This window comes from Perca fluviatilis, chromosome 20 (assembly GCF_010015445.1).
Source record: "Perca fluviatilis chromosome 20, GENO_Pfluv_1.0, whole genome shotgun sequence".
NCBI lineage: Eukaryota > Metazoa > Chordata > Actinopteri > Perciformes > Percidae > Perca > Perca fluviatilis.
This window is the reverse complement of record NC_053131.1, coordinates 29,262,630-29,284,993: the sequence shown is the minus strand read 5'-3', so window position 1 is coordinate 29,284,993 and position 22,364 is coordinate 29,262,630. Positions and strand designations below refer to the sequence as shown.

At 39.8% G+C, this 22,364-nt stretch overlaps 2 protein-coding genes across 3 annotated transcripts in view; one reads left to right on the top strand and one right to left on the bottom strand.

The window, feature by feature from the left end:
* Positions 1-2,176: 2,176 nt before the first annotated feature.
* ccr6b (chemokine (C-C motif) receptor 6b) lies at positions 2,177-10,566 on the bottom strand. 2 transcript variants are annotated; one of them, XM_039786821.1, is made up of 2 exons: positions 10,462-10,566; positions 2,177-4,017 (listed from the first exon to the last, which is right to left on the bottom strand). In XM_039786821.1, exons 1-2 carry the CDS (start codon positions 10,510-10,512, stop codon positions 2,920-2,922), a joined length of 1,149 nt encoding a protein of 382 aa, XP_039642755.1. In that variant the 5' UTR covers positions 10,513-10,566; the 3' UTR covers positions 2,177-2,919. The 2 variants fall into 2 exon arrangements, with proteins under 2 accessions (XP_039642755.1, XP_039642756.1); XM_039786822.1 differs by lacking the exon at positions 10,462-10,566 and adding an exon at positions 7,379-7,595.
* Positions 10,519-22,364, top strand: part of crybg1a (crystallin beta-gamma domain containing 1a) — a 52,018-nt gene continuing 40,172 nt past the window's right edge. Inside the window, exon 1 of the mRNA XM_039785445.1 lies at positions 10,519-10,944. Within this exon, the coding sequence (XP_039641379.1) occupies positions 10,637-10,944 (308 nt within the window). The 5' untranslated portion in view covers positions 10,519-10,636. The remainder of the gene's footprint in view (positions 10,945-22,364) is intronic.

Below are 22,364 nucleotides of genomic sequence, written 5' to 3'. Positions count from 1 at the left end.
TGATTCACAATTTAGTTTTTTACACAACATGTTTGATGTGCACATATGCCCGGGGGTTCTGTGGTTAACGTTATTTCGCAACAGTCCGATGCTGGTAGCACAAAATGTAACCAGCAGATCTGCTGTGCGTAATTGTGGCTTAACAGTGACATCATCACTCCAGTTAGTACTTCTGTATAGTACTACAGAAGCATATTTCTGCCATGCCCGAAAAAGAATCAGTATTACGTAATAAGTCAATTGTAATAAGTAACGAGTTTTTCACGTTTTAACGAGATATATTCAAAATACACGTTTGGATTAAGCTCTACTTCATGCTTGGGCCGAGACATGGCGAGAGTCTTCTGATATTGAGGACGGTGGATGATATTGTTATTAGTATGCGTACACTATGAAGGATTATTAAAAGGATTGGGCTGTACAGAAGAAAGAATGATTCTCAGCCCAAGCATGAAGTAGAAGTCGTATTTCGCAATGTATCTGTCCGCACATTGTGTCTTCATTCAAACAGAAGTTTCATGTTCTAACAAGATACATTATCACGTGAAACGTTACATCACTATAAATCATCACATTATAACATGAAAAGTGTCACGTAACAATGTGATAATTTATTGTTACGTGAAACATTTCACATCAGCATAAGGCCTGGCGTTAGGCTGTGCGTTAGACCTGGCATGGCATTAGAACTGGCGTAAAGCCTGGCGTTAGGCCTTGCGTTAGGCTTGGCGATAGGCCTTGTGTTAGGCTTGGCCTGGCATTAGGCCTGGCGTGGCATTAGGACTGGCATTAGGCCTGGTATTAGGCCTGGCGTTAGGCCTGGCGTGGCATTAGGCCTGGCGTGAAATTAGGACTGGCATTAGGCCTGGAATTAGGCCTGTCGTTAGGCCTTGCGTTAGTACTGGCGTTAGGCCTGGCGTGGCATTAGGACTGGCATTAGGCCTGGTATTAGGCCTGGCGTTAGGCCTGGCGTTAGGCCTGGTGTTAGGCCTGGCGTGGCATTAGGCCTGGCGTGAAATTAGGACTGGCATTAGGCCTGGAATTAGGACTGGCATTAGGCCTGGAATTAAGCCTGGCGTTAGGCCTTGCGTTAGGACTGGCGTTAGGCCTGGCGTGGCATTAGGACTGGCATTAGGCCTGGCGTGGCATTAGGACTGGCATGGCATTAGGACTGGCGTGGAATTAGGCCTGGCGATAGGCCTGGCGTTTAGCCTACCTGGGGCTTGTGGTCTTTGCTCAGAGTCTCTTTTCTTTAAAGCAATGAGGCACAAACACCAGTAATGAAAGTGTGGAAAATGCAAGATGGTGTTTCAAGATAACAGAAAAGAGCCATCTTAAACATCCACACACACTGGTCAATATTTTAGCATTTTTTTATGCTTTTTGTCAGTAAATACTCTGGGCAGTTGTGAACCATGCTGTTATCTGTAACTCATCAGAGATGAAACAGCATCAATGACTCTTGTTTGCACTTAAATGGACTCTATTATGACCTCTATGAAATGTCGATCTGTGGTCTGTGCCTCAGAAGGTAAGGTAATCCCCTGCTGTCACACCTTGACAGCTTCTGCTGAAGCTTTAACCCTACACTCTAGAAAACGTGTGGTGTCATTTGCCAGAAATGACGTATACTCTGAACTAAATACAGGAAACAACGTTCATGGGTACAGGGAGATGGATTTTGAAATCTGTGTCTTGCCCCTGTGCCATAGTTATCAAGTATTCAAATATTCTATTTAGGACTGATTTGATATTTAGTAATAGATTTAGTAATTACTTATTACTGATAACATACTTAGCATTACTTGTGACCAAAAAAGTTTTAAATTAGAAGGTAGTTATTTTGGGATAAGGAAGAAATTAGTTATTATACAGTCTGGTTCAAATATCACATTATCATACATATTGGCTATATATACAGAATTTCACATTTTACAGCATTATTATGTAATGATTAAAAGGTTATTTTAAAAGTGTAAAATTAAGTGATATCTGCAGTGCTTTTTGAGACAAATTTTCAATTCAATTTCAGAATGACTGCTACAAAATGAAGTTTTTCAGAGACAGTTTAATCAGAAAATGCAACAGAAAAATACAATCAGATATACAAAATATTAACATAAACCTTATATATATGGTTTGAGAAAATGTGTAGACAAAAACTCTTCAGATTCTTATCTTTTTTCAGACTCAGTCAACATCATACATATGAATACAATAAAACAAGAAGTTGTTGTCATAGTCACAATTACAAGATAAAGATATCCAAATGTGTCACAATTATACATCATTGCCTCCAGATATATATTTTAAAGATAGCAACAAGCAAGTAAGACTTAAGTATTTTTTTAAACCATCAATTTGACTTTACATTTGATCATGTGTATTTATGTTACATTTTAGATCATACAAATAAAATTCATGTAGGAAGTGACTAACTCTCTAAGCTGTGCCTTTTAGAACAGTTTGGAAAAATAAGATCTCTACAATATTACAATATCTTATATTGAAGGTCATTTGCTCATGTTGGCTGAGCAGTCAATAGATTTCAAATACACTGCATGTTTTATTTAAGCACATTTTTGCACAGATGCTTTTACCTCCACTGTGGCTACAGCAAAGTAACAGCTTGGGAAAGAAAGATGAGACGCTGCTCGATTGTTGCCATTTCTTTTTTTTTTAAGATAATTTTTTGGGCATTTTTAGGCCTTTATTGAGAGAACAGCTGAAGAAATGAAAGGGGAGAGAGAGGGGGAACAACACGCAGCAAAGGGCCGCAGGTCGGAGCGGAACCCTGGACCGCCGCGCTGAGGACCAAACCCTTATATATGGGTGCCCGCCCCACCAACTGAGCTATCCGGGCACCCGATTGTTGCCATTTCTAATCAGACTCTGTAAAGGCTTTGTATCACTGCAGTGTCATGCACTGAATGATGCCACGTTGCTGGAGCCATTTACAGACATGCGGCCAGAGATGCAAACATCGGACGTCCCGCGTGACGAGCGAGCATTGTAGATGTACTTTTTGCTAAAGCACCATAAGTCCAATATTATTTGCTGGAAGTGGCTCCTGAACTTCACCCCAATGAAGGCATAGATGATGGGATTGAGACAGCAGTGCAGGTAGGCTAGGCTCCTGGAAATGGCCAGAACTTGGAGTTTAATCTTCTCTGCCTCACAACCCCGCTTCCTAAAAAGAAACAGGGTGTGGTTCAGCAGAGCCACATTGTAGGGAAGGTGGCACACGATGAAAACCACAACAACTGCCAAAATCACCCGGGCCGCCTTGTGCCTCTGGCTGCTCTGCACTCTCAGCAAGGTGAATACAATGCTGGAGTAGCTGAACACCATCACCAACAGAGGCAGCAGGAAGCCAATGGCCATTTGAAGGCTGGGAACCACCACCTTCACTAGCTTTGCGGTTTCGTTCGTGTTGAAAGACAGTTGACACATCACAGTGAAAGCCCCAGTCTGCAAATTATTCTCCTCAAAGATCTCAGTGTAGAGGAGTGTGGGCAGTGTTAAAGCCACAGCAAACAGCCAAACAGCTGAGCAGATAAGGCGGCTGTAGGTCATGGTTCGAGCGCGTGCACCGAAAGATCTTCTCGCCCAAACTATAGCAATGTAACGGTCGCCACTAATGCACGCAAGCAGGAGCATGCCACTGTAGAGGTTGACACTGTAGGCTGACCTCAGAATCTTGCAAGCCACGGTTCCCATTAACCAACTGTGCTGCTCGTTGTATATGATAAACGGCAGAGCTAACACAAAGATCAGGTCTGCCACAGCTACATTGTAGAGATAGACGTCTGTCATCGTCTTGGTTCTCTTGTAGAATATGTAGGTGAAGATTACAAGAGCATTGCCTATCAGGCCGAAGGCACAGATGATGGAATGGATGTACGTTTGGGTGATGACCTCCACGGGGTTAGGGTCCAGGTTGCAGAGCTGTTCATCTGGGTAATCTTCTGTACCATTATAATAATAGTCTGAAGTCATCCACTCCATGTTTTTGATCTGGAAAAGAAAAGATGACAATTTGAACAAATAATAAAACAATTGATAATAGGGAAGTTAATTATAATTAGGGGAATACTACAAAATGTCAACATTTCCCAAACAAATTTGGTGTCTATACAATGTTCCACTACCAGGATTGCTCCGGTGCTGCCGGAAATTCTGCCTGGTGTCACTCTATTCGGCCGGATGTCTATTACCTTCCACTTTCTTTCTGTGGGAATTTTAAACTCCGGTGGATTTCTGAGGACTATGGTTAACTGCTCCTCAGATCTCTGCAGGGTAAATCCAGACAGCTAGCTAGACTATCTGTCCAATCTGAGTTTTCTGTTGCACGACTAAAACAACCTTGGAACGTTTCACCAAAACCAGTTCCTTCCCGAAGCCATTTTGCAGCGGCACCGTGGTTCCGTCCGGAGCTTAGCCCAAGACGATTGTGATTGGTTTAAAGAAATGCCAATAAACCAGGGGACGTTTTTCTCCAGACCCTCCTCCGCAGCGCTGTGGAGGAAGGTCTGGCAATGCGAGACTACATTTTGATGCTGCTTACTTTATAAAAGGAAGTGGTGGTATATAACTAAATACATTTACTCTAAGCAGTGTACTAAAGTACAGTTTTGAGCTACTTTACTTAATTATTTTTATTTTATACTACTTTATACTTCCACTCCACTTGCTTTCAAAGGGAAATGTTGTACTTTTTACTCCCCTACATTTATCTGACTCCTATAGCTTCTAGTTAATTTTCACATTAGGATATTACACGCAGAACTTACCAGCTATGATGCAGTGCTTAGCTATAAAGTACTTTAAATTGGCTACACACTGACATTAAAACAGTAAGTAATGATATCCAATAATACCGTATATTTGTATTATTAGCCCTCTGAAAGGGTTTTGCTGTATAATGAGTACTTTCACTTCTTTTTTTTTTATGATCACTTTTTTATTCTTTTTATATTTTTGAACATACAGAACAAACAGATACAATCAAACAAGAACCAAAACCCTCCCCCACCCTCTGCGGTCTCTGGGGGAGACAAAGCAAACCAATATACAAGAAAACAAAAATCACACCTTGCCTAGTTGCTCTCCTCTAACTCCTGTGGTGTTGAGGATAATAATTCTTCTGTATCTTTACTTAGTTCCAGTGGCAGGAAAAGTACTTGGATATTTTAATTAAGTCTAAGTTGCAATACCCCAGCGCATTCATTCTTTTACTTTAGTAAAAGTACATGTACTGAAAATATTAAAAGTTAAAGTATTCGTTATGCAGAATGGCCCATTTCAGAATCAAATACAATACCGTTTATTATTGGATTATAATTATTAATGCATGAATGTGTAAACATCACTTCACTGTCAGTAAAGCTGGGGCTAATTCACTATTTTTTTTGTATACTGCCAGGTAGCTTGATCTACGATTTTACATCATTTATAAGTTGATAATTTTTTCTTTTAATAATATGAACATGCTGACCCAAAACAAAGACCAGATAAGCTCGGATTAGAACACACACTGAGGGATTGTGACTTCCTCCAATACTCCACTATATTACATAGCAAATAGTTGTTTACTGCCATATTAAGTACAGCCCCTTTAACTGCAGTACTTGTACTTAGTAAATGTACTTAGTTACTTGCCAGAAATCTTTTTTTAATACAGGAAGTTTACTTGTAATGGAGCATTTTAAATTATATTTCTATTTTTTTTACTTAAGTAAAAGATCTGAATACTCCATCCGCTACTAATAAAGGCTTTCCGAATGGTCAATAACTTGTGTAGTTGTTCCCAAACAGACCAGTAACATGTCCTCACTTGTTAACCACTAAGAAAGCCCTCAGATGGAAAGTGCTACCAAAAATCATTTTGATAGTTTAGTTTAGTGCACAATGTGCAGCCTGTATGGGCATGGGTGAATCTCACATCACAGCTTTTGTTGCCTGTCGACAGGATAAAAGCCATTGTTCTAGTTTAGCTCTTCCTCTGGGTACGAATGACCCAATTTCAGCCCCATTAGACATATGATTGAACGCACGCAATGGGTGGCTGCAGGTGCTGCACTCTGTGCTCTGTCTAAGCTTTAATCAGATAAGATCCTTATCATCAACATCGTCAAAGATGTATCAGCGAGAATCAGCAAGTGTGTAGGAAGGCTACCAATTTGTAACAAGGTCAGTGAACAGCAAAAGACGATCATCAAAAAATGTATAAGAAAATGATCAAGGACTTTCTCTGCGTGAGACTAGAACGGTAGACTTTTCCGTTTTAACACTTGTGTTGTCTTCCCGTCGACCACGCAACTTTTTGTTTTTCTGAGTCAACATTTTGACCTTTTGACACTTTTATCCAAGTTTTTTTGTCACTTTTTCAGATGTTTTTTTTTTTTTTAAATCAATTAGCAATTTTTTCTACGCCTTTTGACATTTTTGTTGGATTTTTCCTGTGTTTTTGTCACTTTTTTTCATATTTTTGTCACTTTTTTCCAACATCCTTTTATCGTCTTCTTTTTTGAAATGCTATAAAATTAAACGCCCAAATTCAATGAAAGTAGCGAACTGATCATTTATTTTACTCGTGAAGAGCGTTGTAGAGAACCATCCACGTTGCTTTTTGTTGTTGAAAATTCGGTTGAAAATGTTTTTTTTATGATATAGAAACTTTTTGAAAATGGGTCAAATTTGAACCGAGGACAACATGAAGATTATCTGATGGACATTAAATTACAGGGACACACCCGTACAGCATAGCACAGAAATAAACATGGTTTCTCCTATATGAAAATAGCAGCATGAGAGAAACTTGAGCTTCAACTTACTTCTTCAAAAACCTGATATCTCTTGTTTCAACACTTTTACTTCTCACAAACAATAGTAAGATTATTTTAGTATGGTACAGTAGCATTAAAAGATGAGGAAGGTATAAGGTTTTGCACACATCTGTGTGGGATAGATATGAGAATGAGAAAAGGGTGAGCCTTTTGTTTAGAAATGCATTTTGAGAACTTCAATTGTTCTGTAAATATTAATTACACGTTACAGAACTGATAGTTCTGTAAAAGTGTTCCTCTTGTGTGATGCATCATCTGACATACTGTGAAAATATTTATCAAATGTAAAAGTCGTCAATCTTTTTGAAGGTTGAAAACTGATCAGTCACTGCACGTACATCTTTGACAATGAGCAGTGCCGTTTCAAGCTTTAAAACAAGGACACACCGTTAAATTACAGTTCCACACATAGATGTTACCAAATAAACAATACACAGACACAGTAAAATACATCATGCAGTTGCCAAAACTGAAGAAAATCATCCAGCAGTGGATTTGGAGCTAATATTTTCTGTTCAGAACATACCTACCTTGCAGAATGATGATTCTCTCTCAGTTTATTTCTTTATCCTCGGGGGCCGATGTCTTTAAGTCAAAAGAGGGCAAAAAATATTCCTCCCGTGTACCAGAGCTTCGCCCGTGTTGAAGCAGCTTATAAAGACCGAGTTCAGTGTGGGGGCTTATATGTCACATCTAAAATATCAAAAGACGGAGATAAAGCCAAAGCCACATTCTCACAGGTTATGCGTCTGTGTGTAAGTACACACACACACACACACACACACACACACACACAGCATCACTGATCTTCCTACTTTTGATGTCACATGCAGGGACGTCCCCTTGCTTTCTCAATGCACATTCGGAGGTTAGTGTTGCTTTCCAAGCAAATGCTTTGATTTGCTGCAAGATTGCTTGATTTACCCCAATTGTTCACAGTTTCAGCAACTACCCCGCCAACTTTCATGCTTAAACGCAAATGATTAGTTTTTGTTGGCAACTACTGAGTATGCCGTCACAATTGTTGTCAATTTGAAGACAACAAGTCCAGAGATACTGTACAGGGACAAATGTCTTTCATATCATAAATAAAAGACCAAATAGAGTTAGATTAACCAGATTAACGTTTGATGGCCGACCTCACTCTCGCTTTCTGTCTGGTGCATTCGTGCAGACATCCCACACACAGAAACTATGTCTCTGTCTTCATGCCCTCAAACCTCAGTTTGGTTTTGCGGAGAATTTGTTTCCCTTATTCGAAACTTATATAAGTATATTTCAATTGCCATGTTAGGTTTTGTGTTTTATTTTCTGGTTTGATGTTATTTTAAAATAACTTTTTACATTTGTTTTTGCCTATACTGGGGTTTTCTGCTTTCAAATATGTAGCTTTAAGTTTGTATTCTATTATTCTAAACCCCTTATACATCTTTAACAACATATTTTTGGAGCATTGACTTTGTTCTGTGTCAGCCTAGTGGTTTGAAAAGAAGTAAATATGGACTACACTGTAATGTGGACAGTAATACAGACTGTAGGTGCTTTTCCTCAACATGACCAGCAGATAGAGTCATTTCAGTGGATACAAGTTAGATTTGAGAACTTTAAGAAAAAAATGTTCATCGTAACTAACAATTAGTTGATATGAACAGAATGCTAGATCTAATATGTTATTTTCAAGTCACCATTTGCAGGGATATAGTGGAGGGTAAAACGATCTCAACTTAGATTTTATTTGTACATTCAATCTTTTGGGCCTCATTTAAAGCTTAATGATATAATCTTTATGTGATATATATTTACAATATATGTCACAGATACTAATTGCTGGTTTAAGGTGTTTTGAGGAGACAAAGAAAAACGTTTTCTTAAAGTAATACACGTTTAACAGCTTATGGTGTAGGTAGGGAACTGTACGTTGAAATTGAGATAAAACCCTAATAATCATAATTTTCATCATGATTTTCGGAACGTTTCTCGCTCTCTTAAATTTAGAGCATAACTCATACATCCACACCCATAAGCAAATACAAAAGCTTTATAATTACTCAGTGTGAAAAGATGTAGTTAGAGGGCATCAGACTAAATTGGAAAGGTTGTGTTGAGAGATTCAAAAGCCTGCTGCATCAAGCAAGAAGTTGGTAGTAAAATGTTTGCTTTCAAAATAAAAGCTTTTTAGTGCAACGCCTCAAAATTGACGTGGCACGTCTTGTGTGTGAGAAAATAACACAACTCAAATCAAGATACAGCTGAATAATGTAATGGAATATATAATTGTCATGCACGGATGGCAAAAATCAGGTCTGTCACCGTAAACACTCAAAACATTGCCCCTTGCTTAACTTAAAGGGCTGTAAAATACACACTCAAACACCAAACTCAACCCCTTTAGTTACATTTTTTTTTTAAGTTGGTTTAAACCTGTTCTCATCACACACAGGACACGTAGAGCAGATGCTGGAAGGTCCTGGACTGTCAGTGGACCCAGTAAAGTCAAAACTGATAAATCCGACAAATAATGCTTTCTGTTTTAATCAATGACTGGTTTGAATATGATATGACAGTGTATTTGTGGGTACTTGAAGGGGACTTGGTACTTGTACAGCAGATACTACTGATGGCTATCAGTGGCAGCAGTGACCCATTCGAGGCCCCTATCCAATCCAGCCTTGTCTGTCTCTAAGTTTTTCTTCCTCCTTTGACCATGAAACCTCTTTTTTGACCTCATCATGCTTGCAGCTCACACTCGGTTCCTTTAATAGAAGCACCTCTTTATCTGAAACAAGTTTAACTGCATATTCATGGGGCAGTGTAGGCCCTCTTTGTGTTAATTCATTTCATGTTAAGGGAGTAGCCCGCTCAACTCTTTGAACTTTGGTTGCTTGTTCTGATTGAGTAATTGGATTTCATGCATACCATATGTAAATAGAATATTCAAGGACATTTAAATAGTCGAGGCCTGGGCATTTTAACAACCTGAGGAGAGTTATAGGCTAGTAGAGTCGGAACAAAATCCTGTGACAGAAAATTCAGCAGTAACCCTTTTGATAATTCACATGATTAAGATTTCTTTTTTTTAAAGATATTTTGGGGGGCATTTTTTGGCCTTTATTGACAGGACAGCTGAAGAAATGAAAGGGGAGAGAAAGGGGGGAATAGACCTTTATCACGGCAGTCATGTTGACATGTCATAGTAGGAAAAGCACAGGTGTATTCAAACCCATTAATGATGGCTGCATTCTACTTAGGAGAGGCCCTGGTGTTGTGCATGCTGACTCACTGACACAGCTTACTGGGACACTTGATGGAACTGAGACATCGTTAAGGTTATCAAGTTCAGCTGTGCTTCTCCTACTATGACAAGTCAAAAATGTCTGCTGTGAAAAAGGTCCATGACATGCAGCAAAGGGCCACAGGACGGAGTCGAACCCGAGTCCGCTGAGTCGAGGAGTAAACCTCAATATGGGCGCCCGCTCCACCAACTGAGCTATCCAGGCGCCCGCTCAAAAAAACTTTTATAAAATAAATCAACAATAGTAATAGTCGGATTTTATTTTGAAGGTAATAGTCGGAAGTGCAGTTTTGTTTCTTTGTTGCAGCACGTTTCTCCTACCTGATGGCGCGCGCGACCGGTGTGGGCACGTCCCAACCCCTCGCGCCTCATCGCGGCAACTCGCTCTGCAGGTTATCCCGGTGAATCACTCCTCAGTCGGCTATAAGTAGGACAACTTTCCTCATGGTTTCATTTCCTTCTCCCTCTCGCAACAGGGACTCTGTTTTCAGACACCATGAGTAAGTCCAACAGCCTGAGAGTGAAGAGCTTTTTTAAGTTAAAATCACCTGATAAAGAAAGCAAGGACCTGAAACCGTCGGACTCCCTCAAAGATGGAGTATCGACTTTACCGACGAGCCCCGGTCCTCTCAGCCCGGGACACAACGCCACATTGGCCGGTGATGTTGCACCCGCTCCCCCAAAAGAAAAGAAGGGAAGGCGGCTGTTGTCATTCAAGATGAGACGGAAGAAATCCAAGCGCAAGGAAGAAGAAGGAGAAGAGGTGTTCTTCACTGATGAACTGGGCAGCTTCAACAAAGAACTGTAAGATAAAAACAAGTTCATTCATAATACGATGTTTCCCCCCGTTTTTTAAGGCCATGGTTTAAGCGTAACATACATATTGATATTTAAATATGATTACCATACAAACTTAAGCTAGTCTACATGAACATTGTGGACTTTTAACTGTTACAATGTAATAGTTTTGAATAAGCAAACCACCATAGATATAGGCCACAATCCCCCATTTAGTAAAAAGAATGGTCTTTAGACCCCTTATCAGGGTCACTGTTGTCAAATTTGACAACAATGACCCTGATAAGGGGTCTAAAGACCATTCTTATATGATATATGGATATGTATCCAATTGTATTTTAATCATTGTTTACTCCAGAGGCTGGGTGACACGGGTGCAAAAACAAAAAACATAGGCCTCCTTTTTTTTTTTTCTGATATGTAAATGTAAGTGAATGTAATATTGAAGCTATGGGCCCTGGAAACTCCCCTGACAGTCGTTAGACCCCACTTTGGAAACCAGTGCACCATATATCACAAGCTGACAACTGAAGGCAGCACTGATGCTGAGTTTTCCCCCCCTGGCATTTTTGAAAACGAACCACTGTGGAACTGAGCTGTGGTTGAGCTAGATTAGTCAAGTTTGTAAGTTGCAGAGAGGTAAACGGATACAGTGAGGTGAGCGTGCACTTGAGCTGTAACGCAGAACACCAGATGCTGTTGTGTTGCTCCTCCTAATGAAGTTCAAATATTTAATTTGGCATATTAGGTCTTCTTCACTCTGTAGGAAGTTGTTGAAAGTGAATGTGAAAGCAGCACAGACTGACCCTATTCTGTTTTGGTGTCCTTGGGCAAGGCACTTGAACCCCCCCACGCCCCCACCCCCCCACCCCTTCAATCCCTGTTCATTGGCCAACAGTGCAAGACTGTGGCAGCTTCTTCTTGGGAATGGGGGGGGAACTGTGTCACTGTGAAGCAGTAAATATACATGCTGAGTCACTCTTCCCTGGATAAATTCAAGATTTAAAAAAAACTGGTTAACCTCAATTGGTCACAATGACAGAGACATTTCCAGTACTTTATGTAACCAAGATATTTCCAGTTCTTTTTTTCTTCTTCTATTTCTCCTTCTTCTATTTAGATCCAAATGCTCTGCATCTGAGCCAGTTTGTTGATGAATTGAGATTGATTACCTGGTCTGACTCAGGTGTTATTGTCACCTGTCAGGTTAACGCACACTGACGTTGTGATATGAGGAGGGCAAGCATTGCATATCATTGAATGCCGAAGTGAAAAACCTGCGGTGCAGGTGTTACGCATTTCCCTGTTCAGTCCAATTATATGTGGCTCAATGAAGTTGATGTTGTGTCTGAGCTGGTCTGGCACTGAGAGGTAAATGACTAATACAGAAGACAGAGTGGGGACAAAACATGTACACATCGCAAAAACATAAACGTCTGACTCATATCAATTAGCATGCACTATTAATTATATGTCTTACCCACTTAGCTTAATCCGTGTATAATTTTGAAATACTGACGCTGTTGTGCATCAGATTAATGTTCTCTGTTTACTTATAGAGATGCACCGATTACAACTTTCTAGGCCGATTCCGATTTTCTTTGAGTTAGGCCAGCCGATACCGATTTTAGCCGATTCCGATTTACATGCAAATATTTATTTTCTATCTTTTCTTTAATAGAACATTTTGCACAGAACATAGAACATTTTTTGAACAGATAATGGATCACTATAAAATAGAACTATATAAATTACTCCTGGTGTGGGACATTCACACACATCTAAAGTGCAATGTTAGAACCATTTCCTTCTTTTCACATCCAATATCCAGCTAAAAAAATGTAATTTTGGTTTTTTGTGTCGTCAATCCATGCCCTACTTTCTCCTTGCAGGTGTTGCATATTGCAAACTTGTTATCTTCTGCACACACGCTGAAGAATTTCCAAACAGCTGACATGTTGCAGGTTAATTCACGAGGTTCCCTACATGTGCGAGAACAATGCGGACACGCGCTTCACACCGCGAGCGGAAAAGTTGAGAGAAAGGAAAAAGAGGCGGTGCTGTCGCGTCCGTGTGTGCGTGCGTCCTTGAGAACTGTAACTCGTATGTTGTCAGTTAATTGTAGTGTTGAGCGGCATGAAATCGGCATATGTCAGACTGACCTGCCGGTCGCCGGTCATGGTCGATCACGTGAAAACCGGCCAATTCCGGTCACTGGCCGGTCTATCGGTGCATCTCTACTTTTTTATAAACTCATCATTGGTTTGAAAGCTGCTGTGATTTATATACTTCCCAAACATCTGCAGGCAAGCACATTTCCATTGCATTGGGAACTTTCAGGTGCAATTTGACTTTTTATAGTTAAAAAAACATTTTCTTTTTAACAACTTGCTGAGGTGGCTAAGGATGCTAGGACTAGAATTAGAATTGAAGACTAGAATTGTAAAACAAGCTAAAAGACATAATTATGACTACTTACATATCCAAGAGATTTGGAGAAACATTATCATCACGTTGCAGTTGTGCTTCTGGGCACCTGATGTGCATTTCCACAGTTCAACAGAAATGATTAAATGTATAACCAGTTTGCCACAAACATTTAAATATAAGATTTTCACTAGAGCTGAAAAAAGCTATTCAAAGAATGGATTTTAATCGCCAAATCTCAAAATCATTTTTCAAGCAAAAATACCAAACATTCGCTGTTTCCTGCTCATGTAAAGTGAGAATTATTACTCTCATACAGTATATTGATGATGTAAATTTGTCTACTGTCAAATATTTTGCCAATGCTGTATATACCCTAAAGCGCTCCCTTAAATACTGTATTTCTGTGTTATAGCAGAGCTTTTGAATCTAGGGGGTGATCGGGGGCCCAGTTTGTCATCACGGCTGGTGTGATCCCATTGCAAGATGGTATCTAGTAGGGCTGCTCGATTATGGAAAAAATAATAATCATGATTATTTTGTTGCATTTATTGAAAACAGTTAAACAAATCAACAGTGGGAACACTTTGAACTGTGAAATTTCCCTTAATACTTTTCCCGTTTGAACTCCCCATTCAGAACACAAGACAAAATAAGAGTTTACTTGCAAAACGTAATGTGCAAAAGAATTGTTTTTCTCCATAATTTTTATTTTTTTGTGATCGTTAAAGGTGCCGTAGGTAGGATTGTGAAGATCCAGGATTTAGCCAAAGATTTTGAACATCGACAACTTCTCAGTCCCTCCCCCCTTTCTGCTAAAGACCAAAACGGTCTCCTAAGCCCCTCCCCGCCATGAGGGAGAATAAATGCGTGTGCCTGAGCAGTGATTGATACGCAGTTAGACACCCCCCCCTGGCCCTGATTGGTGCATCTGAACAGGGAGCGGTCGATTTTTGCAAATCACACTACAGGCTGTAGATGGAGAAGAGCCAGATTTTTTTTTTAATTACCTGCTTCATGTAGTTCTACTGGAACATAGGGTCAGTTTCAGCAAATATGACAGAAAGTTACTTTTATAAGTCTTACCTATTGCACCTTTAAGAGCCAAAATCATAATTGCAATAAAAATTTTGATTAACAGCCCTAGTCTCTAGTTTTAGATTGCAGTTCTTATCTTTCCCTTAATAGTTGAGATTAATAGACTCTATAATGACCACTAATACAGAAACATCAAGTGTGCACGCGCAAGTGTTACACTTTTGTAACTGATACACCAGTCTTTTGACATTCAACCTGTGGTGTTTATTGACACCAGTAGTTCAGTAACATAAGCTCAACTGCATATGATACTTCCAATAATATAAACAAAATGGTGTTGGTTTTCACGTGTCCTTCAAAGACTCATTCAGCCACACTTTGCTTCATTCACACTTAATACCACTGTGTGTTTCAAAGGTCCCATGGCATGAAAATGTCACTTTATGAGGTTTTTTAATATTAATGAGTTCCCCCAGCCTGCCTATGGTCCTCCAGTAGCTAGAAATGGCGATAGGTGTAAACAGAGTCTGGGTATCCTGCTCTGTCTTTGAGAAAATGAAAGCTCAGATGGACCGATCTGGAATCTTCTCCTTATGAGGTCATAAGGAGCAAGGTTACCTCCCCTTTCTCTGCTTTGCCCACCCAGAGAATTTGGCCCACCCATGAGAAAGAGAGAGACATCATGGCTTTCAAACGAGCAAAGTGGCAGTTGGTCAAGGCCACACCCCCACCCTCCAACTTGCCCCCCTACCCAAACTACAACACAAACACATCCTAAAACATTGTATCTCGTCTGTAATCTGCACCAAGCTGAATTTGGAAAGAACAGATACAGTATATACTAAGTATATAAAAGAACTCAGATACAGTATGAACAAGGTATATAAAGAACTAGATACAGTATTAGGGACACAAAGCTATAAAGCATCAAAGAGCACCATGTCATGGGACCTTTAACCGACTGTTAATACTATTCCATCTTCTGAGCTCCTAAACATTTTATCCATGCATTTCAAGACAGGATTGTACAATTTTAGAATACGTCTTCAAGACCGTAAACCTCTCTATCTCTTCTCTATTACCGAGTTGCATAGCCTGCTGAGTTAGTTTGTACAGGATTGAAGAAACAAACACACCTGAACCATTCAGGCATTTGCCCTACATTCTGTACCAAAACAAATACAACATGCTATAGCTTATCAGTGAAAAAGGCTGTTTTGCAACAGAATGACATCACTTTAGTTTGAGGCATGTTTCTTCTGTCTTGTCAAAATGACACATGTGACTTATGTCACAGCGCTTTTATATTTCCAGGCCTGTGTCTTGCTGGAATCAGACCAGTATAACACTTGAAATAGTTGATGTACTCAGGGAAAGTACAGCCTGTTCAAACTCACTGATAATACTGAGGGATTAGAAAAAGTTTGTTTGTGGACTGCTTGTTTGAGTGCCTAGGTGCGAGGATACATGCTTTCTCCTTTCTTCATGTTACTGCAACAATATTAAAATGTCTGGTGGGGTATGTGAAAAAGAGAACTATTTCACTGGATGGCTTTAACCAAAGTGTTTGAACAGTAGGTGAAAGCTCTCATGCAGTCTTCCAAAATAATCTAATCTAGCAGACTAGATCAGCCTGTCACACCCTTCAGCACAGGCTGCAAATTCCTGCCCTGGCAATTTCTAGACAATTCCTTGGTTCAGGGTGTGGAATTTGAAAGCCAAAATGAACAAGTTAACCTTTTTGTGCACAAAACCAGTGGTCCCATAGCAATGCAGGAATTAACAAGTAAATCAAGCTTAATGCAATCACTAATACCTTGCTTTTTCATTGGTTTAAACATGAATTATGAATGTGGTAATCATGACTCAGGTTTGCGGGGTACAATAGATGCGTATGTATTATAGCCCAGTTTTACCAAGATTATCTCATTTTTTCTTTAACCCATATTCATTTAAGATTATTCTCGTTATTAGTCTCCGAAGGCCCTGACATTTCATGCTGTTGATATAGGGATAGCTATCCTACATGGTTTTCCCTGGGTTTTTAGAGCGCTCAGGTGCAAATGACGTCATTGCACAATTATTTCTCAACTTCTCAGATGGTTCTGTGTGAACAAACAATCTGGCCCGTCAGGGAGGTTAGTGTTGTTGTTGTGCAGACGGGGAAAGCCGAGTTTTGGCCTGTAACATCAGAATGTACCCCATGATCTCCTTTGTGAGCTGTCACTAATGAGGTGGCATTTCATGCAATGGTGGGAAATGGCCAAACCGGTTCTGGTTCTAACCGTGAACAAGACTTTTGACGTGTTTACATATAAATGTACAGTTGCTCTTCCACTAGATCGAGGAGCAGGAGGAAAGTTTACCTTCACCTTGAACAGAGGCGTCTGAATGCGCTACAGGCTAGTAATGCGCCATTGCAGCCAGGTTGCCATCTGGTAGTAGCTCTTTTTCACGCCAATCTTCTTCTTCTTCTTCTTCTTCTTCTTCTTCTTAGCGTGATAAGCCAACATGGCTTTAGGGCTAGACTATAGGATAGGCTCATATTGCTGCCTGTTAGTTTGGTATGCTCTGACAACGCATCAATGTTTTAGCGTTTTCATTGGACAGGGATTTTTTTTTTTTTAAAACAGTGCTTGTGTGGACAAGAATGTTTTTTTATTTATTTTTTTTGAACGAAAGAGGGGAAAACCCTGTTTTGGATTACTGTAGACCTGAGACACATGACACAAATTATGTACAGTAGGTTTCTGGCAAACCTGTGTAGTTGGCACATTGGCTGTTTGGGGTTTACAAACACGGACTGCATTAAAGGTCCAGTGGCCAAATTTGTGCGAACAATATGAGGTGAAAATTCGCTTTGCATTCTTTCTGAACACAGCTTCATTAAATGAAAGAAGCCAAAGTTCACAAGACCGTTGTCTGAGCAAACTACAACTGGCAAAATTATCATTTAAAAAAACTGTCAGATCAAAAAAGACCTCAAGAAAAATCTGTGGAAGCCCTTGATGCCTTTTAATTTTTGATAATCTAAATACACATTTTAGTTAACTCTGTCACTTCCTTAACAAAAAAATCACATTGAACGAATTCGAAAAAAATTTTACGTTATCAACCCCATTCCACATTTCTGAACTACACTGTACAATTAATGTTGTTCCATTCATTTCCATCCATTCATCGAACGGGGAGGGGCGGAACCAAATAAACCCAACCGGGGCAAAAAAAAAAAAAAAACACCCAACACGCAAAAAAAAAAAACACTAAAAGTGGATTTGGACACAACCTGAACGCACCTGCGCCATGTGCTTCACGCCGTGCGCTTGGATCGTTAAAATAGGGCCCTCAGTGTTTTAGCTCGTTCAGTCCCAGTGGGCTCGGCTGCCGACTCAGTTTTTAGTGCCACACCATCCCTGGCCTCAAGTTACCTAACATAACATAATCCCAATGAGTTTGATGCAAAGGAAACAGAAAGTACTGCGGCTGCAAAACCAGCCCTGTTTGGAATGATATTTTCTTATTTAATTTGGTAAATCTATGCCATTTAGACATGAGTTCATATAGTAGCAGCAACGAGACAAATGGAAGTGTTTGTCCTCGAGAATTTTTTGAAATTAGATCATACATAATCTTAAACAACTTCTCAACTAGAGCTGGGTAATATATCGATATTATATCGATATCGTGATATGAGACTAGATATATCGTCTTAGATTTTGGATATGGTAATATCGTAATATGGCATAAGTGTTGTCTTTTCCTGGTTTTAAAGGCTGCATTACAGTAAAGTGATGTCATTTTCTGAACTTACCAGACTGTTGTAACTATTCTGTTATTTGCCTTTACCCACTTATTCATTATAGCCACATTACTGATGATTATTTATCAAAAATCTCATTGTGTAAATATTTTGTGAAAGCACCAATAGTCAACACTAAAATATCGCTTCGATATCGATATCGAGGTATTTGGTCAAAAATATCGTGATATTTGATCGCCCAGCCCTATTCTCAACTATCAACTTCTCATCACAGTAACATTAGAGATAGAACTGACTAAGGATGCAGTAACCTACAAACATTACGACAGCTGAATCCACCAGATGGGTGTTGTCGGATGTGGAGGAGACTGTATTTGAAAATGAAAGTGCTGGTGTGCATAACATGTTCTGAGAAGCTGTTGACTGGCTGACCTGAGCTGGGGCTCAGCGATATATATATATATATATATATTATTTATATATACTCTATGTACACCTGTTCACACCTGCTCATTCACATGCAAACAAAGACGCGACAGGTATTCATAAAAGAAGACCGAGCGAGAGCGCTGGTCGCCACACAGGCCATGCTGAGAGCCTAACTGTGGATTTTCTTGACTTGACTTCTAGTTCTAATGTTTGGTTCTAGTCGAGACATTAGTGTTGTATATAAAGCCAGTATTAGGGCCGGGAATTGGTAGTCAACACCTTTTTTTAGGGTACTGTATCAACTGAAATAACCCAGTACCAAGTAGTATTGAAACTTCTTCAGTCGCACAATACCTGCATTCAATCCTTTTTGTACCCACATTTAGCAAAAAAAAGGACAGTTTGTATGGTTGTTGTTATATTATCCAATCAAGTGTTAGATTAATATTTTATTTATATATATATATATATATACACATTTTTTTAAGCGTTCAAACTAAACTAACTAATTAATGCAGTGTTAATTAAATTAAGTAAAAAAAAAAAAAAGGTATCAAATGAGGTATTCTATAGGTATCTGTTTCACTTTAATGGTACTGGTAAAGGTATTGGTGCTGGTATTGTAATTTAGTAAACGATACCCTGCCCTAGCTAGTATAGACACACACTGGATCTTACATGAACGAAAAGTGTGGTATGCCGTTCTTCACTTCTCAACAGATCTACCTTTGCTTGTGATCCAGTTCGTCCCTCTACCTGTTCTCTGCTGTTCTTTTTTTTTTTTGCTGGTTTAGTAGTGAGTAAGCCAGCAAAACATTTGACTAATAGAATTTTCTCGAAGATCAGATGATAAGTAGGATGATTCACTGCTAATTCTCGGGTTGCTGTTTATGGTAACTACTTGAACAACACGGCCAAACCTTTGGGAGCCTTAAACAGGTTCTGTCTTCTTGAAAAAAAAAAAAGCTTTTTAAACAAGGGAATTTCTGTCACATGTTCAACCAACCAGCCACAGTTACAGATGTTTGTTAAGGGTAATCATATCTGGTATTGAACATTGCTATGTTAGGTGCTGTCTAGATAAGTCCTGAGATAGACTGATGTTGCGGAAGGACAGGTCAGTTGAAGAAGGGCATGCTGCGGGGTAAAGAAGGCATTTGGCGTTAGGCATGGGCCAATTCTGACGATATGATAACCTTCAGCAAAAATATCACGGTTTCATGGTATTGCGGTATTGCAGTTACAGCTTTAAAATGTATTGTTTTTGACATGTCTGGGTAAAAATTTAACACACTGTTTTTTATTTTTAACACATCGCACACTGGAAGGGAGAGGGATTTCTGAAGTGCACTTTCTGTATACCTTGAAACCGGTAACCGGCTTATTTGGCGTAGGGAGGGTTGGGAGAGGAAACGACTGAATTCCATCACATGTAAAGGCGGTTGCTCCAGGGAGCAGGTTGTGAAATGTGGTGTTTCAACTGTTGAGAGGGAATTTCTTTCCATAAAGTTTGAAACAGGTTTGTAGGTTAAAGCTCCATTGTGTAATGTTTTGAGTTGATTCTTAGCAAAAATCCCTTTTTTCTTTCACAAATATGTGCTCATTCATGTGTAGTTACTTCCACCGACTAATCAATTTATTATATAATATTATATAAACGTAAAACTATTATTACCCTTGAAGGAACACTCACGGACGAAGTCGTACTTCTTGGAATAATACGGTCACCGTAGGAGTTAAAACGCGCTCGGGAATGGGAGGGGCTCGAAAGTAATATTCAGTTGGTTGTCATATACAATTTCACCGCGAGATGGGAGGAATTCTTACACAGTGTAGCTTTAAGAAGGGGTGGTTCTTTTTACGGAAATGGTTGACAAAAAACCCAAAAGAATAGCTGTGTGTTATGCTCCTGCATCTGTGATGTTCACATTTTGCTGTTCAGTCTTATCATGTTCTGAAACACATGATCTGTTGTGATATATAACCACTTGCACAACCACTTATTGACTAGTAAAATTTGTAGAGGCTGCAACCTTTGTTCTGGCTTAATGAGCAGAAGGTTTCTCAAGGATTGTCTCTTGTCTTGTTGCCACCCTCCGTAGTGATTGACAGGTAAATAAGATCCTCTGCCCTAACGTCTTCTTTCCTCTACTTGATTATAACTGACAGCTCTGCCTACAGCTAGATGAGGATTAGGCACTCAAGGTATTTAAACCCAACCGTTTGTGGACCAGGGGTTTGTGCTCACTCCTTAAGCTTGATTTATACTTCTGCGTAAAATCTACGCCGTGGCTACGTACGTACGTACGTGGAGATACGGACTAGGGCTGGGCAATATATCGATGCTATATCGATATCGATATATGAGTCTTAAATTTTGGATAGCGTAATATCCTGATATGACACAAGTGTTGTCTTTTCCTGGTTTTAAAGGCTGCATTACAGTAGAGTGATGTAATTTTTTTTGAACACACCAGACTGTTCAAGCTGTTCTATTATTGGCCTTTACCCACATAGTTATTATATCAACATAACTGATGATTATTTATCACAAATCTCATTGTGTGCATATTTTGTGAAAGCACCAATTGTCAACCCTACAATATTGCCACAATATCGATATCGAGGTATTTGGTCAAAAATATCGGGATATTTGATTTTCTTCATATCGCCCAGCCCTAATACTGGATTTGATTTATGGTTGTGCGGAGGCTCCACGCAGAGCTTTCGCCGTAGCCTACGTAAGTGGCCTGATGTTTATATACTTGTGCGTCAAGCCGGCATGTAACTACGCGTCGCAGTGACGCACGTCCTTCGGCCGTGGTTGGGTAGCGTTGCATTTCCCCCTGACTCATTTCCTGGTTCTCCTTCTCCATAAAAAACATGAAATCAAGGAGAGGGTTCACTTTTCCTGCTACCGATGTCCCACCGTGGTCAGAAAGCAGACACTTTGTTTCTCTTACTATGTCGCTCGTTCTCTCACTACTAGAGTCGCTACTCGCTCCGAACCTTGCTTTACCCCCCCCACACACACACACACACACACACACACACACACTCACACGCTGGCTCGACGCACACACCAACGCACAAGTATAAACTTCGGGCCATTTACGTAGGCGACGGCGAAAGCTCTGCGTGGAGCCTCCGCAGAACCATAAATCAAGCTTTAGCCCTCTGCTTAAGGGAAGAATTCCTCACTTTAACAATGCACCGTGCATTTATGTGTTTTTCGTGTGTCGATATCTCATATACCAAAGCAACTATGGTTAAGTTAAGAGCAGCCATTTTGCTCCAATGCTCAGAAAACATACTGTACAGGCAGGAATCTATTGACTAAGACGCAGGTGAGGTAAGAAGTAAGTTATCATTAATTGTCCATCGATTTGTCAGGTTATCAACGTGGTCAGCAGTTGCAGCAGTGGCTGTGACACACAGCTCAGCACCCAACTGCCACAATTTGTGTAAAAAAAAAAATACATAAAATAAAGTCATAACTCAGTCAAATCTGAACACACAAACATGAAATACATATTTTTAGATTCAGTGAAACTTACAGGATATCATCTTTGATGTCCATCACGTGTACTGTAAACATCCATTAATCTGCTTTGAAATCATAGAAGAAAATGCTCTCAGTTATCTTGATTTTTGTCTGAGTGGGGTCAGTACTCCTATCATAATGAAAACTGTTCTGGAAAGCTGGACTCTGGCTATGTGAGGCCACATTTAACTAGGGTTTGGAGAAAATTAGACCAGACTCTGATTATCT

Coding starts and splice junctions, on each gene's coding strand:
- ccr6b (XM_039786821.1), bottom strand. CDS start 10,512: ATGAGGCGCGAGGGGTTGGGACGTGCCCACACCGGTCGCGCGCGCCAT. Junction 4,018..10,461: donor CCGGTCGCGCGCGCCATCAG/GTAGGAGAAACG, acceptor TTTCTTTTCCAG/ATCAAAAACATGGAGTGGAT.